General features: G+C 58.5%; 1 protein-coding gene across 2 annotated transcripts in view; it reads right to left on the reverse strand.

Moving 5' to 3' along the window:
* Positions 1-2,585: 2,585 nt before the first annotated feature.
* GTF3C1 (general transcription factor IIIC subunit 1) overlaps positions 2,586-15,947 on the reverse strand; it is a 72,736-nt gene continuing 59,374 nt past the window's right edge. For both annotated transcript variants that reach the window (XM_059898778.1, XM_059898779.1), the window contains 8 exons: positions 12,296-12,468; positions 10,864-11,151; positions 9,893-10,146; positions 8,528-8,808; positions 6,283-6,838; positions 5,598-5,649; positions 4,537-4,729; positions 2,586-3,595 (listed from right to left, as the gene is read on the reverse strand). In XM_059898778.1, coding sequence (XP_059754761.1) covers positions 3,383-3,595; positions 4,537-4,729; positions 5,598-5,649; positions 6,283-6,838; positions 8,528-8,808; positions 9,893-10,146; positions 10,864-11,151; positions 12,296-12,468 — 2,010 coding nt within the window. In that variant the 3' untranslated portion in view covers positions 2,586-3,382. The remainder of the gene's footprint in view (positions 3,596-4,536; positions 4,730-5,597; positions 5,650-6,282; positions 6,839-8,527; positions 8,809-9,892; positions 10,147-10,863; positions 11,152-12,295; positions 12,469-15,947) is intronic.

Genomic DNA, 15,947 nt, shown 5'->3' on the forward strand with positions numbered 1-15,947 from the left:
CTTCACACACACAACACATATATGCACGTGCACATCTGGAAAGTCCCCGGCATAAGTGGGTCAAGGGCCCAAGGGAAGGATGGGTAGTCAGGTAGTCAGAGGACAGAGCTCACTCTCAGCCCAGGGTACTGGGTGGCCTTGGGTGAAACGAGGCTGCAAGGGAAGGGAGGGGACGTGGGAGGAGGCTGGCGGCAGCAGCAGACTGAATGAGATCTGATTGAGCTCCAGGAAGAAGGGAGGCGGATCCTGAGAAGGCAGTCCTGAGAAGGCAGCCGAGAGGATGCTCAATGGGGGAAACCAGGAAGCAATTTCAGTGAAGAGGGAATAAAATCAGGACCTCAGTGCCAGGACTCCTACCATAGAGATTACATAGCATGTAGCTCTCTACGTGCTGATACAGATGTGCCAGGGACACTGCAGGGTGAACAGCCGGAGCTGTGTCAATATGTAAAATGTCATCGCAGGTCTCTGTTTTCTCGGGGGTAGGGGAGCATAAAATGTATGTAAATGAAGAGAAAAGGCCTGAAGGAGAAAGCAGCCTGGAGGCTTAAGTCATATCTGTAATGTTTTAAGTGTTTAAAGAGAATGGATTAACTCATGGTTTATGTAAGTAAAAAGGAGTAATGAAACCGAGCAGGACCCTGTGGGGCTCCTGGGCACGGAAGCTTTTCTGTTCCCCGCTTTTTTTGTCTTTTTTTTTGGCCGCGCCCTGCGGCATGTGGGATCTTAGTTCCCCGACCAGGGATTGAACGCGCACCCCCTACAGTGGGAGGACAGAGTCTTAACCACTGAACCGCCAGGGAAGGAAGTCCCCTGTCCCCCGTTTCTTGTAGGGAACAGACTCCAGCCTCCATGACCTTCCCTGAGTTCCAAAGGGCAGATTGGAACAGTCGCTAATCCGGGAAGGAAAGGGATGCAAAGACAAGGGAGGGGCAGCCAAGAAACAATAGTGCAGCCTGGGGGCAGGGTCCTGGTTCCACCTCAGGGGATACATGTATCAGTGTCTTTAAGCTATTTATTATAGAATTAAAACCCAACAAATGGAAGATGTCAGCATTTTTCTTACCAGAGAAGCTCATCAACAAGATTACCTGAGACCAGATTAGAGGAGTGCAAGCCCTGCACACACCCTAATCTTATCAGCAACCCCACCCTTGAACCATTGCTATAAAACTCCTCATCAAATCCTCCCGGGTTGGGAAATCATACAGTTTTTCAGGGAAGGAGCCTGCTGTGTCCCCCTTTGCCTGGCAAAGCAATAAAGCTGTTCTTTTCTGCTTCCCCCAAAACTCTGTCCCGAGATTCAATTTGGCACCGGTGCAGAGGCTGAGATTTCAGCATCAAGAGCCAACCCCACATCCCTATGTCCCATCTCCCATACATGTGCCCAAACTGTCCCTCAACTGGGGAAACAGGAAAGGAAACAGACTTGGCTGAGCTGCGCTTGCCCTTGGTGTTCTTCAGCTCCTCTGGCCCTCCTGTGAGGGGGATATTCTATCCCCATTTCTCAGATGAGAAAACCAAGGCCCTGAGACCTGAACATCAAGACTGGATCCCAACAACAAAGTCCTACTACAAAGCATAGGGAACTCTAGCCAATCTCCTGGGATAAACCTTAATGGAAAAGAATATAAAAAAAAGAATGTCTCTATGTGTGTAACTGAGACTCTTTGCTGTACAGCAGAGATTGGCACAGCACTGTCAATCAACTATCCGTCAATTAAAAAACAAAAAGACTTGATCCTAACCCTACCTTGCTCCTGCCACACAACACATTCCCACATAATCAGCATCTGTTTACAAAGCAGATCACATCCACTATTCTACTTGATCTCAGAAAATCCCCCCAAATGCTAGTTTTTCACACTTGAGTAAAAATGAAAGAAGAAGAAAAAAATGATGCTAAGACTTGGCCAAGTCTTGGCTGTGCTAGGGTTCACCCTCAAGACCCTACTCACTGCCCCGTCACTCTGGAGTCTGGCCCGGGGACCAGGTCCCTGGCAGAGGGAGGATGGAAACACAGGACCGCCAGCTGGGCCAGGTCAGGAGCTGCAGGTTGTGAGTGAGAGGAGCTGCAATGGACCTGAGACCGGGCCTGGGGGTGGGGCAGCGGTGACTAGGGGGGCATGTCCCGTACTTGTGACCATCACATGCAGTGTTACCAGGTTTCTCATCTTTCAAGAGAAGATAGAGATGTGGATTTTTTAAAAATGTGAAAACTCTGATTTTTAAAAAATGTTGGTAACTAAAAAAACAACAGAAAAAGAAATGTGGGCTAAAGAGAACAGCCACAGGCCAAATCCATGTCCCAGGCCTGAGACCTCTGCGGCCTGCTGGCATCGTGGGCCACGCCGATTGGGCGCAGGCCTGCCCCGGATTGGGCGCTGCCAGACGCCTGTCAAGGGACAGGCACGGGCCCAGCTGAGTGGGAGGATGGGCTTCCAAGGCAGCCGCAGGCGGTCAGGCTGCACCCAGCACCCCGCCTGTTCGGTTTTACGGGCAACATCTATTCCCGGCTGTTCCGAGGTTGAAAAACAAGGAGCCCCCAGGGGATCAAAGATTCTTTAGGAGACACACACAACAAATTGCATTTTACTTCACTTTAATTAAAAAATATATAAATACATGCCAGGGGATTTTTTTTTCTTAATAAGGAAAGAGGTTGAAAGAACAAAACAAACCCCAAACCTGCCAGGACTCCCCGTTCCTAGGTGGCAGGAGGCCTGCAGGCGGGTCGCAGGCTCAGCCCCAGCCCAGAGGTCAGGGGTGCTGCCTGGAGAGGAGCACGTCTCTGCCGGGCCCTCGGCAGTGGGGCACCCAGCCCCGCTCCGTGACACGTCCCCAAGAGGCCCTGGCCCTCAGGCCACAAGGGCTTTCCAGGGAGCAGGGAGAGTCCTCCGCGGCGGGGTGGCTGGAATCTGGAACGCGAGGTCTGCGTGGATGGGGCAGACCCCCGCGGCCCCCAGCTCCTGACCCCTCACTGGCCAGTGGATGTCCGTACAGAAGGTTCGGGGCCTGGGCAGCCTCGCCTTGGAAGCCCTTGGAGGACGCTCCCCACAACCCAGGTTCCAGAGAGATCGGGAACATGAGGAGGAGAGCAGGCGGGACCAGTGTCTCCAAGCTCTCCCCCAGGCCCCGGGCTGACGAAGCACAGTCCTTAGGGCAGCCCCGGAAGGGCCTGGGGGCAGGCGGGCGGTCGGCCTTCCTTCCAGAGTTCCAGGCTGGGAACCACAGGCGGGGCCGCAGGCTGGGCACACAGTGTCCCCGTGCAGCGGGCGGGACGCAGGGCCCCCTGTGCCCCGACCTCGCCGGGCTGCACCGCACACGTGGGCCCCCCAGGAGAGAACACCCTCTCCTCAGGGCCGGCTGTGGGACAAGAGGCTCAGAAGTGGACCCACTTGTTCCAGTTGGCCTCATGGGGGAAGGCGCGGCCCAGGCGGAGCGTGCAGTCCAGCGTGGGCTCGTAGAAGACCATGGGGCTCCCGCCCGGGCTGGAGGGCGTCTCTGCCTCTCCGCCCGCCGGCTTAGAGAAGAGCGAGACGGCCGGGAGCTTTCTCAGCAGGCGCTTTTGAACGCAGCCAAGGGATTCCAGGCCCTGCAGACGACACAGACAGACCGGTTCACAGGGGCATTCGAGGACCACGTCCTCTGTGCCCAGAGCTGCTCCCAGAACAAACACCTGAACCTGGCCTTGAGAGACGAGTAGGGATTGACCAGGGGGGTTTAGGTAAGAGCCCAGGGCAAGAGAGAGAAGCGCGTGACCAGCATCTGTACAGCGGCCCTGTGTTGAGCAGGGGTTGCAGGCCAGCTTCCAGCTGGGGTTCTGTTTGGCCCAGACCTGCTGTAAAGTGCAGGGAGTTCCACACTGAACTTCCCGTTTCCACTTCTGTTGAGGAGCTGGAGGCCCAGGGCACACAGGGCCGGAGCGCACGGCGGCCATCAGGCCGAGCTGCCCTCAGGAGGCCGCGAGCACGTCTCCAGCTCTCCCTGCCACCCACGGGGGCTTGTCACTCACTACTCACCTGTCCCTGTGGGCCTGTGAGCCTCTGAGCCCTGGTCTAGAGAAAGGGTCAGAGGCAAGACCCCGGGAACGCCGACATGTAGGCCTGGGCAGCAGCTCGGGGCTGGGGAAGGGTGCTGTGAGGGACGGCCTGGGGACAGGAACCCAGGGCAGGGGTGGGGGATGTGGGAGGCTGGGCGCCAGCAGCGCTAAAGGGCACAGAGGCCAGAGGCAGGAGGACAGAAGTGGGGCTCGGCCAGCGCCGCGGCCTCGGAGGGCAGCGGGGCTGACGGGGGGTGGGGGAGTAAGCAGTGTGGGGGACACCTGGGGCCTGAGGCTCTTCTGAGGAGCCTGGCTCTCTGCCAGGAGGCCAGTGCCCCCTCGCGGGCCGAGCCTGTATGTGGCGGCCACACCCTAGAGCTCGGCCAATGCGCCCACCACCCCTGGCCCTCTGAGACTCAAGCCCAGACCCAGGAAGAGGGAGCCGCAGCGGGGGACGGGGACCCAGTGAGGACCCTCCCCGAGCCCAGTCACACCTGGAGCAGCTCGAGCACAGCGAGGGGCTGCAGGACGCCCTCGTAGTGCTGTAGCAGGCAGCTCTCGGGCACGCCGGGCCTGGTCATGACGTGGTGCAGCACGCCCTCCATCATGCCCTTGATCACGGGCGTGTTCAGGCGGCCGTCCACGATGCGCCACGGGCGCCCGATGAAGCGGACGCTCTCACAGTCCCTGCGGGGTGGGCACACGGGCCTCAGGCTCGGTGGGGAAGGGGAGACAGCCACTCCCACGTGGTCCCAGCTCTGGGGATGGGACACCAAGGCTCGGGGAGGTCTGGCGCCTGGCCTGGGACTCAGGGCTGGGGACCGTCTCCCTCTTGCTCTTCCACCTCCCGCTCCCCTCCCACCTGGACAGACGGGGTCCCAGCCCCATGGCCCACGAGCACCGGACCCACATCACCGCACACTGGTGGAGGTGGGGGGGATGGGGGGAGGGAAGAGCTAGGATCTCTGGATTTTCCAGTTCCATCTGGGACCCGGGCCACTGGCTGCCTCCCCTTCTGACCAAGCTCTCAGGTCTGTACTCAAAAGTTCTACTTCTGTGCTGTATACGGGGGTTCCAGACACACTTTCCTTAGAAGGTTTCTGCTAAAAGCTTAACCAGTGACTGGTCTGACACACAGGGTCCCGGCGTGGGACAGGCCCCAGGGTAGCTGGACGCTTGGCTCGGACCGCGTGACTGGGCCCTGGTGGGAGGCTACACCTAAGCTGGGAGAGCACGGCCCCGCCAAGCTGAGGGTGATGTACACACTGGGGCAGGCGCCCCCTCGCCAGAAAGGCTTCTGTGACACCCACTGTTCCCGACGGACCGGGCGCTACAGCAGTCAGCACTGCTGGCCCTTGTCCACCACGTGCAAGGAGCACCTGCCTGGTCCCCCCGTGAGCGGGACCAACAGTCCCTCCCGTGTCCGGGACCCCTGTGCCAGACAGATCTTTGTGAAAGACCTTCACGTAATAACTAATCTTGGACCCTGGGGACAACCCCCAAGGCCCTCACCGCTCCCCCCGGCCCAGGCCACCTGAGTCTGAAGCACACTCACCTTTCCCACGCTGCCTGGGAGAGGCCCCCGGCCACAGAACTGTCCACCAAACCTGACAAGAGAGAAGGGGTGTGGGAGACTGAAGAAGGTGAGGCCCATCTCTCCCTCCCCGATTCATTCCGCAAGTCCTTCTGGGTCTGGGGATAAAGCAGTGAACAAAGCAACAGCAATCCCACTCCTCAGAGCCTTCTTCCCGGGGCGGCGGGGCGTGGGGGGCAAAGCCTGCACGCCCAGGACAACACGGGACAGGCGGCGGGGTGCAAGTGTGCCGGGCAGCGGCGCGCGCCTGGAGCCCCGACCACAGAGCTGGGGGTGTGAAAGCCTTGGGCAAAAACATCCCAGAGGGTTACAGCAGGGGAGAGGGAAACGGGGCCCCTGCCAGGCCCCTGGGGAGGCCAGACCCCCCCCTTTCTGCTTCCTGACAGGGATGCTTCAGGAAACACCTCTTTCCAGAACCAAGAGAGCGCCGCGTCCTCGCGTTTCACAGGTCGGCTTAGGAGCGTCTGAGGCCTCTGCCCTCTAGTGGAAATACGAGTGTCAACAGGCAAGAGCCTCCCCCTCGAAGTCGAGGCCATGAAAAGCTGATGTAAAGTCCCCTTTTGTGGCTGCAGCAGGTTCCCCATCAGGCCCCGTGACACCGAATGGGCAGGTAGGGGAAGGTGGGGTGGGGGACAGGGTTTGGTACCTCTGGGGTCTTCAGGACCCTCCGGAAGCTGGGCCTGACAGCTCAGCTGCTCTTGGCCTGGGGAGCTGGGTACCCCGACACCCTCTTGGTCCTCCTGCCTGGCTTCCGATGCTCTGGGGGGAGGCTCCCTTACGCCTGTGTCCTCAGGAGCTGTGGGCAGGGCAGGCACCTGGGTTTCTGGCTCTTCTTCTGCTCTGGGCCCCGGGCTGGGGGCCAAACGCACGTCCTGGAGTGTGGGCCTCTTTGTGGGGGGCTCCGGGGCACTCTCGGGGTCGGCCCCCCCGCCCTGGCTGTCCACATCTGCACTGGCCCAGCTGGCACGCCTCTTGGCGCTCAGGGGGCCCTGAGAAGGCGGTGCCTGCCTCTCAGAGGGGTCGTCCTCGCTGGAAGTCCCCTCGGGGGGTCTGGCCTGGGGATCTTCTCTTTGAGGGTCAGTGCCCTCCTCTTTGTCTTTTAGCCGCACCGAGTGCAGGAGCCAGGGCTCGGCAGAGGCCACGGACACCAGGCGAGCGGTGTTGCCGCCGACTTCCAGCACCTGCTGTTGCTCTAAGAGGTCCTAGGAAAAGCAGGAGACACTCGGCATCCGTAGGGATCCCCAGGGTCATCGGGGTCCCCTTCCCCTGCCTGAGGTGTTTAAGCGTCCTGAGCAAGTGGCCAGCCCAGCTCCTTCAGGACAGGTGGCTCTGCCTGCGCCCTCAAAGCGGATGTGACCTTACTAGTCTCCTTCTGCCTGGCCAGCTCCTCCTAGACTTAACACCCCGAGGGTTACCAAGTTCTTCTGCAAAAGCCATAATTATTCCCAAGTGAAGGACAGTGACTCCTTCCCTCGTTCACCACGCCCTCTTCCCACGTCCTTGTTCTTATCTACGAGCTGCACCAACTCTGGGCAGCACACAGGGATTCACCAACATCTTTTTCTTTTATATTAAAAAACCCACAAGTCAAGATTCAAGGAGTTTGCCCCTGTTCACAGCCTGGACGCAGGACTCACACCCACAACATGTGGGTCTGCGGAGGGTCAGCTGCGCATGCGCCACTAGGGCCCTGTGCTGGGCACCAGGGAACAGAGGGAGCTGCCTGCCCCTTGCCCCTCGGCAGCCAGTGGGATCCGCTGCCTGGGGAAAACCCTCACCCTCCCTCCCAGGGCCCCAGAGGCACCATGAGTTTTAAGAACAATCCAACACCAAGTGAAAGGTACTCAACAGCCCTCTTGTATTTCCTGCATGGGTAAGAACTCCTTTGATAATGACAAGTATCGACTCCCCACCCCCCACCCCCGCCCCAGGAACACATGCAAGGCAGGCACCTCCGCAACATCAGTAACACACAACATCGATAACAACTGACACGCGGGAGGGCAAGCCAGGTCCCGGGGCACTTGATCTAAAAGGTCCAACTCTTCTCACATTCTTTGGGTTCAAGGGTCACTGATGAAAATGGGTCTGGGCAGGTAAAGCTGTAACCAAGCAGGACCCTATGGGGCCTTTGCGGGGCAGGCCTTTCCCCCATACCCTCTGCTTTAGCTCCTCTCTGAAGTACCCAGGTAACAGTATCTGGTGCACTTTCCTGAGTTGTTTTACAGATGCGAACCCCCCCCCCCCCATCAAATGGAAGAAATTTAAATTTGCAGTCCCCAGACCTACTGGCACCTAAGGACTGACAATGTTAACCCCTGTGACACCAACCTGTTCCCTCGCCATCAGCCAATCAGAGAACTGTACACGAGCTGATCACGTACCCTGCAACACCCCTCCCTCGCCTGGCCTTTAAAAATGTTTTGCTGAAACTTTTCAGGGAGCTCGGGGCTTTCTGGGGCATGAGCCACCTGTCTCCTTGCAGGGCCCTGCAGTAAACCTTTCCCCCCTCCAAACTCCGACGTTTCGGCTTGTCGGGCCTCACTGCGCGTCCGGCACGCGGACTCGCGCTAATGAAGCGGTGAGTACTGTGGACCAGGTGCAGGGTATCTGGAGACAGCAGAGAGCTGGGGAGGACAAGGCCCATGGCTTGGGGAGGCTCGGCCAGCTGTGCTGAAGAAACAGGGCCCACAGTGGCCAGACCTTCTAACGCTCAGGAGAAGCTGGCAAAATTTCAGGCAGGATCTCCTGTCTTCAATGTTGACAACTAATCCAGCTTTTGAAAAAATTCCACTACATGCCCCAAGCCAAGCCCACCCGCAGCGTGCGTCTGGCCCGTGAGCTGCTACTTCTGGCTTGGCCACCACAGGCCACCTGAGAGCGCAGCTCACCTGGACGTAGTCTGCGAAGGTCCGGGAGCGCTCCCCGTCCGCCCTCGCCAAGGCCGAGAACCTTCGGCTCAGCTCCGCCCTGTCCACCCCAAAGCAGCCGGCCGCAGCGATGGCCCCCTGGACCTCCAGGGCGGCCGACACGTCTCCGGGTCTGTACCCGGATAGCGCCACCTGGTGGGCGAACTCTTCCAAGCTGCAGGTGTCCTCCTGGCTGTTTATCAGCCTGGTGAATGTGTCAGGGAGGCAGGAGGTTCCCACCATCAGCTCTTCCAGAGAAGTGACTGTGGAGACCAGGAGGACCAGAATCAGCCCTGAGAAGCCCCTCCCCTCCCCAGACCAGTGTACAAGCGATGCCGAGGCAGGTCATGCTCCAACACCGACTCACTGCTCCCCAAATGTCCAGGGGTTGCCTTCTGGGTGGACACGGTTGGGCCCCTGGCAGTCGGGTTCCTGGTACATGCCGCCCTGGGCCCTTGACTGCAGCCCACTGGATCCCCAGGGCCAGTATGATTCTCTTGTTCAAGACTCACAGGGAAGGGCACAAAGGTGGGGCTGGGGTCTGAGAACCAGAACCCTAGAGCTCTGGAGGGAGCGGGGTGGTCCTCCACTCAGGCTGCCCGGGCCCCACCCTTCCTGATGTTCCCACGTCCACGGCTCCGCAGACCCCGTGAGATACGCCAGGACCCCCCCATAAGTCCCGACTTTTGTTCACACCAGCCACGGCTGGTTTCTGGTGCTTCCTGTACAAGGTGTCTCTGCTCAGACCACAGGCTACAGGTCATCACATTTTTGCCTGGGCTAAGCTCCTGAAACAGCACAGAATACTGACTGTGGTTGTGAAGGTAAACACCTCAACATGCGAAAATAAAGGCAAGTCAGACAGAGCGGGAAAGGGGTAGGAAGGGGGAAGAGAAGTGCAGGGACGAGGCCCTAATATTCTCGTTTTATGTGGAGGGAGGAGAGACTGCCAGAAATTAAGGGTGCAGGAAATGGAGGTTTAAGCAAGTCATTATCATCTCAAAGGCAATCAATAGAAGAACTCAGAAAAGTGTAAAAACTGGAAGTAAAGGAGATAAGAGATAATGAATATAAGCAGAATACTCATCTTTCACAGCAATAGGTCAGAAGGCAACACGCAGGCAAAAAGACCATGGTGGGCGCTAACCACACAGCGGGCACACCCCAGGGCTCCCCAAGTGAGTGGGCAACTCAGGACGCGCGCCCCCCGGGCCGGCTGCTACGGAGAGCAGGGCCTTTCCTTCGTTTTCCGCTTTGGCTCCGTCAGTGGTGGCTGCCGCACGTGGCCCTGGGAGCCTGGCCATGAGCCCCAGGTCTGGGCCACGGGGCAGCTGGGGGGGCACTCACCGGCGGGCCCGAGCCCGGTGGGCTTCGGGGTGCAGCGCAGCCGGAGCCTGACCCGGCAGGAGTTCACCACGATGCTGTCGCTGGGGTTGAGGTTGCGGTTGCTGACGATGCCGGGGGCGCAGCAGCCCTTCATCAGCAGGTAGTTGGTGTGGGAGGCCTGGCGGGCTTTCACCTCGATGCTCCGGCGCTTGGCCCCCTCGTCCAGGTCTTCCTCTTCGTCCTCGTCCTCTTCCAAGGTGCCGTCCTTTCCCAGGCTAGGAGCAGAAAACGGACCTGGACGACGGAGCCCAGCCCAGCCTTCTGCTGGTCTGGCCGCCCCCTCAGAGAGCGGCGCTCTGACCACAGACGCGGCCCTGGCATCCGGCTGTGAGGTCAGGTCAGCACAGGCTGCGCTCCAGATTCATCCCCCTCGTCCACCTTCCATGCCCGCCCCCCCACCCCTGTCCCTATACCTGTGTCTCTGCAAGGGCTGTCCCTTCGGCCTGGAAACCCTTCCTAGTCTCTGTCCAAAAATGCCTGCTTTTCCATTAAATCCCAATTCAGCTATTACGGCCTCAAGGAACCTTTAACGATCCCCCTGCTCTGCCTACCCCACCCTCCGTGCCACACTGTTCTGGGTCCTTCTCTTTGGCGCGGCCCAGTCACCCCCTCCTCTGGCTCCCCCGGCGCCCAGAGGCACCAGCAGGAGGTGCTGCACTGGACACCGTACTGGAATCCCTGGTTCACAGACCCGTGACGCCCCGACCTGGGCACTCCCGGAAGGCACTGCCGAGGCCCTGCTGTCTTTGTGCAGCAAATACCCACACAATGCCAAGCACGACGCAGAGAAACGCAGCACGTGTTCGTTGAAAATAAAAACCAGATGACTGAGGAAATAAAATTGCAGATGCCACAGCCTGAGAGGAAGTGATGGTGCCCAAAGCCCCCGACGGTGCTCGGAGCAGCACCCCAGCGGCTGCCCCGGCTCTTACCTCTTAATGACCTCGTTCTCCACCATTGAACTGTCCACCACAACGATCTGCTCTGGGATCCTGACGTCCATGGAAACAAGGCCCAAAGAGAAAAGGGTCAGGACGGCCACACAGTGTCCTCCAGGGCCGTCCAAAGAAAATGCCACCAGGTCGCTCGTGGAGTCGTTATTGTCCTGGTCTTTGAAGGAAAAATTATCAGGCTGGTCCAACTTGCCGGCAGCCCGGAGTCTGTCGAAGAACTGGAATGATTCTGTGCAGATGGTACTCGGAAATCGCCACGTGAAAATCCTACACAGAAAGAGAAGGGAAGGGCCTTTCTGAGGACGGGATGCTGGAGGCCTTGGTGCGGATGGGCTGAGGGCACTTCAAATCTTGCCGTCAACACTAAACACACCGGCTTCTCCCTGGAAGCCCTGTTTTCCATCTCGAATGAAGGTGCTGCACCTTTTCATCTAACCCAACACCCCAGGCCTCGTGGTACCAAATTGGGGAAGATGAATGTGCTTTTTGTAATCATCTTTACACAAGGCAAGTCCTGAACCCCTACAGAGGGGAGGGGACATGCGTGTGTTCAATCTCACAGTCTCCACTCGGAGCCTGTAGTCAAGCCCTCGCCTCTGTCCAGAGGGGTGACTTTCCAGACCCTGTAACAACCTCTTGCTGACGTGCCGCAAACTGGGTCTAAAAAGTACATGATGGGGCTTCCCTGGTGGCGCAGTGGTTAAGAATCCGCCTGCCAATGCAGGGGACACGGGTTCGAGCCCTGGTCCTGGAAGCTCCCACATGCCGCGGAGCAACTAAGCCCGTGCGCCACAACTACCGAGCCTGTGCTCTACAGCCCGCAAGCCACAAGTACTGAGCCCGCGAGCCACAACTACTGAAGCCCACGTGCCTAGAGCCCGTGCTCCACAACAAGAGAAGGCACCGCAATGAGAAGCCCGCATGCAGCAACAAAGACCCAACGCAGCCAAAAATAAATAAATAAATTTATTTATATATATATAAAGAGCAACTTAAAAAAAAAGAAAGTACATGATGGCTTCCAAATGAAGTGTGTGAGCCTGCAAGGCAGGCGGCCTGGTACAGCTCGGAGCCCGTGAAGATTAGGACCGAGGTTATGCCCAACCGGGAGGGTGCACTTTCAGCTGGTCTAATTATTAGAAACTCATTTTACCCAATTTGATGGGAAAAAGGGAAACAAACTACCTACAAAATTGGTAAAACACCCCAACACAAAATACAGCAAGCATTAACCTTATTCCCATAGAAGGGAGGACAGACATTGATGAGAAACTTGGTCCCAGAGGCTGTGTCTCGCACACGAGGCCGCGAGAGGCCCAGGCCGCCCTGCTCTCTGATGAAGAGGGACGCCCGTCACTTCCGCTCACCCGTGCTCCTCTCCGCAGACAGGCCCCGCCCTCCCCGTGCTCACCTGTGGTAGGTCTGGGACAACTGGTAGGACATGGGCGCGAAGGGCAGGGCGCGGTTTTTCTTGGGGCCCAGCATGTGGTTGACCCGGCGCCGGTTGACCAAGCTCCTCTTCTGGTACTCCACAAAGGCCTTCACCAGGATGTGGTCCTTATACTCCCGGTAGAGGCGGAACGTCTGTAACACAGCAGGCCGCGCGTGAACAGGGCTCTCCAGCCGGCGGGGGGACACCCAGACGTGGATGCAGAGACGCCGCAGCTGGTCATGGATGGAGGAAGCGGCTGGCGGTGGGGGAGAGCCCGGAGGAAGCCCACGTCCCGCCGGTCGGCCTGCACCCACCTTCACGTCACCTCAGAGAGGACAGAGAACAGGCAACTGCAGGCAGAGGCGGGCTGCGCCCCACGCCTATCTCTCTGGCCGCAAAGACGCTGGGAGCTGACGCAGAATCACCCCCGATACCACTGTGTCCCTTACCCCTACCTAACCCAGCAGCATGTCTGCTGGGCTCTACCCCCAAAATACGTTCCCAGACGCATCTGGTCTGTGCCATCTACACTGCCAGCATCTGGGCCATGCCACCATCGTTTCTCCCCGTGGCCTCCTGCCAACCGTTCTTGCTGCCCCTGGCCCCCGGCCCCCGGCCCGACCACTCTGCACAGCAGCCACAGTAGCCCTTTGATGCCTAATCAGACCACACGCTCCTTCCCCGCCTCGAAAGCCCCGATGGCTTCTGTCTGCAGGCCGAACTCCCAGTCCTCACTAGGCTTGACGAGAGCCCCGTGAGTGGCACCTGGCCCACCACCCCGGCCTCGACTCCTACAATAAGTGCAGCCCTTGCTCACCGCCCTCCAGCCTCACCGGCCTCCTTACGTTTCTTGAAAAAGCCAAGGCACTCCCGCCTCGGGGCCTTTGCGCTTCCCGCTCCCATTTCTGGGACAGCACACTCCCCCCGTCCCCGCGTGGCTGACTCCCTAACATTCGGCTCTCAGCTCACACACTTCCCCTCAAAGGCCAAATCCTCCTCCGTCCGGCTCCTCTGCAGTCAACTCAGTTACATTAAGCTGTTTCCTCTTCTCCGTAGTAACTGTGTCTACCTGAAGTGATCTCATTTGTTTATTCACTGTCACTCTCTTCCATAAGAACACAGACTCGACTCTTACTGCTGCCCCAGCAGGCGCCTGGCACCCAGCACGGGGCACACATGGAGGGCGGTGTTGGGTCCTGGGTGCAGAGGCCCCCCCGTGGGCCACGCCGCCATGGCTCCCTGGCTCGCAGATGCGGATCCCGCCCAGAGGAGGGGCAGCTCAAGGGACTGCGGGACTGGCAGTCCCGTCATTCCAGTTTTCCGAACAGTGCTGGTTCAATCAACTGACAGCAAAAGTCAAGTACACACCAGCCTCCAGGAAAGTTCAAAGCACTGGCCAAGAACACCTGCAGGCATGGTCTGAGAATCCTGGCTTAGAAAGTTCTCTGCTGCACTGACCCCGGGCCCCGAGGGTGACAGGAGACTGAGGCTCACGGACTTTGAGGGATCTTCCGAGGCCACACTGCTGCGAGGGGCGGGACCAGGGAGAGGATGAGGTCTTGTCCTCGAGCCAGTGGCCAAGGGATTGGGAGTCAAGTGGTGGTCAGTTGGGGTGCTGGGGCAGCATGGGGGTGGCTCTCCCGGAGACAGAGGGGGTTCTGGGCACACACTGGGTCCCGTCAGTCCGAGGTGCACACAGTGCCCTCGATTTCTCAGGTACCACCTCTACGTCAGTCCTGGCGCACGGACGAGCAGCCTGATGGGGACAGACTGAGCGGGGCGGAGGGAAGAAGCAGGGAGCAGCCGCTAGGTCATCGCTGCCTCCCCCCAAGCGCAAGTGGAAGCTGAATCCAGCTTCCTGTGAAGCACCTGCACCTTCTGCTCGTCTCTTCCCCGTGACGACGAGGATGGGCACACCCCCCAGACGGCCGCTGGCGTGGAACAGGAGCGCACAGACCACGCACAGTGAGTGGGGAGTGTGGCGCAGCCCGTCAGACTCCCAAGAGGCTGGGCTGTCACAGACACAGTGAACTACCGCCATCTGGGGTGCCTGTGACGTCCACCTTCCTGCAGCACACTTCCCGGAAGCTCGGGGCTGCAGGGAGCCTGGTAGGATCCCGGGGAGCCTCTGACCTCATCCCTTTTCTTTTTTTTTTTTTTGGAGGTCGGTGGGGCACGCCACGTGGCTTGTGAGATTTTAGTTCCCTGACCAGGGATGGAACCCGGGCCCTCGGCAGTAAAAGCGTGGAGTCCTCAACACTGGACCACCAGGGAATTCCCTGACTTCATCCCTAATGACCTCCCATTCCTTGCTGCCAGGGGGAGGGGATCCCTGAAGAAGGGCCCTGTGTCCTCCTTGGGCTCAGGTGCTCTCCCTCATGCGACTTCCCACACCCTTGGTGGTCAGGGAGAGTGACAGCCCCTTGGCACCATCCCTACCGCTCAGACCCCACCTGGAAATGGAGCCGGAGGAAGGAAAAATGAGGCCACGGCCCTGGCTGGGACACAGGGACCAGGCTCTTGCCATAACTTGGGGGCTGGGCTTTCTCGTGTGACGGGGGCTTGGACTGACCCCCCGAGGTCCTGCTAGCTCTAACCCCGGCTGGGCAGGAGAGCTCGTCAGGGCCCTGCCCCCTCCACTCCTGACTGCACACCGTGGGGTGGGGCTTGGGGCCCACGTGCCACAAGAGCTCTCCAGTTGACTCTGAGGCATCCCCACAACGTGTGGGACAGCACCCGTCTGAATAGATCAGTGGGATGAGAAATAACACCAGCCTTTTGTTTTCTTACTTTTTTTCCCCCGCATGTCCCAAACTGGCTTGAAGAGCTGAGTTTAGGGTTTAGAGACCAAATACAAAAGTAGACAGGCTCTGCTTGGAACACACTTTTGCAATCCTTAGAAACAAGGGAAGCATGGGCCTGGGGAGAGGGCCCCTCTGCTGGGGGCTTGGAGCCACACAGACTCAGGTTAGATGGATGAGCTCTGGGATCTTGGGCACGGGCTTTTTAACTTCTCTGAACCTCAAGTTTTCACACTTGTAAAAGAGCACTTCCCAGGCTCAGCGCGGGGCTGAAGGAGATCCGCCTTTCTCGTTCATCCTCATTCGGCCACGATAAAGCAGCATTACAGTTCTAGTAAGTTCTCAGGAGATATATGACTCAACGCCTACAGAAAGGCAGCTTTCCCACTGGGCGATATCTAGCAATCAAAATATGTTGACATCTGTCCGTTATAATTGGAAAAGATATGCCATGTAGTCCAATTACTTTCTCAGCTCTTTTGAGAGGCTCATTTCCTCTTCTGCCTGATTTTCTGCCTTCAACATTAGACTCAAAACCTCAGCGCTGGGAGGGATTTTGGAGGTCACCAGATCCTGTGCCCATACTTCAAAGATGAACAGGGGAGTTCCCTGGAGGTCCAGGGGTTAGGACTCGGTACTCTCACTTCTGTGGCCTGGGTTCAATCCCTGGTTGGGGAACTAAGACCCCAAAAGCAGTGCAGTGCGGCCAAAAAAAAAAAAAGAAAAGATGAACAGAGTGAGGGCTAGAGTCTCAGGGGCAATCAGGCCCTCTGAGGCCCTGCAGTGAAGAAGTGAAGGGGTGGAAACCTCACAGGGCCCGGCCTGGGAAA

Source organism: Balaenoptera ricei, chromosome 15, assembly GCF_028023285.1.
Source record: "Balaenoptera ricei isolate mBalRic1 chromosome 15, mBalRic1.hap2, whole genome shotgun sequence".
Lineage (NCBI taxonomy): Eukaryota > Metazoa > Chordata > Mammalia > Artiodactyla > Balaenopteridae > Balaenoptera > Balaenoptera ricei.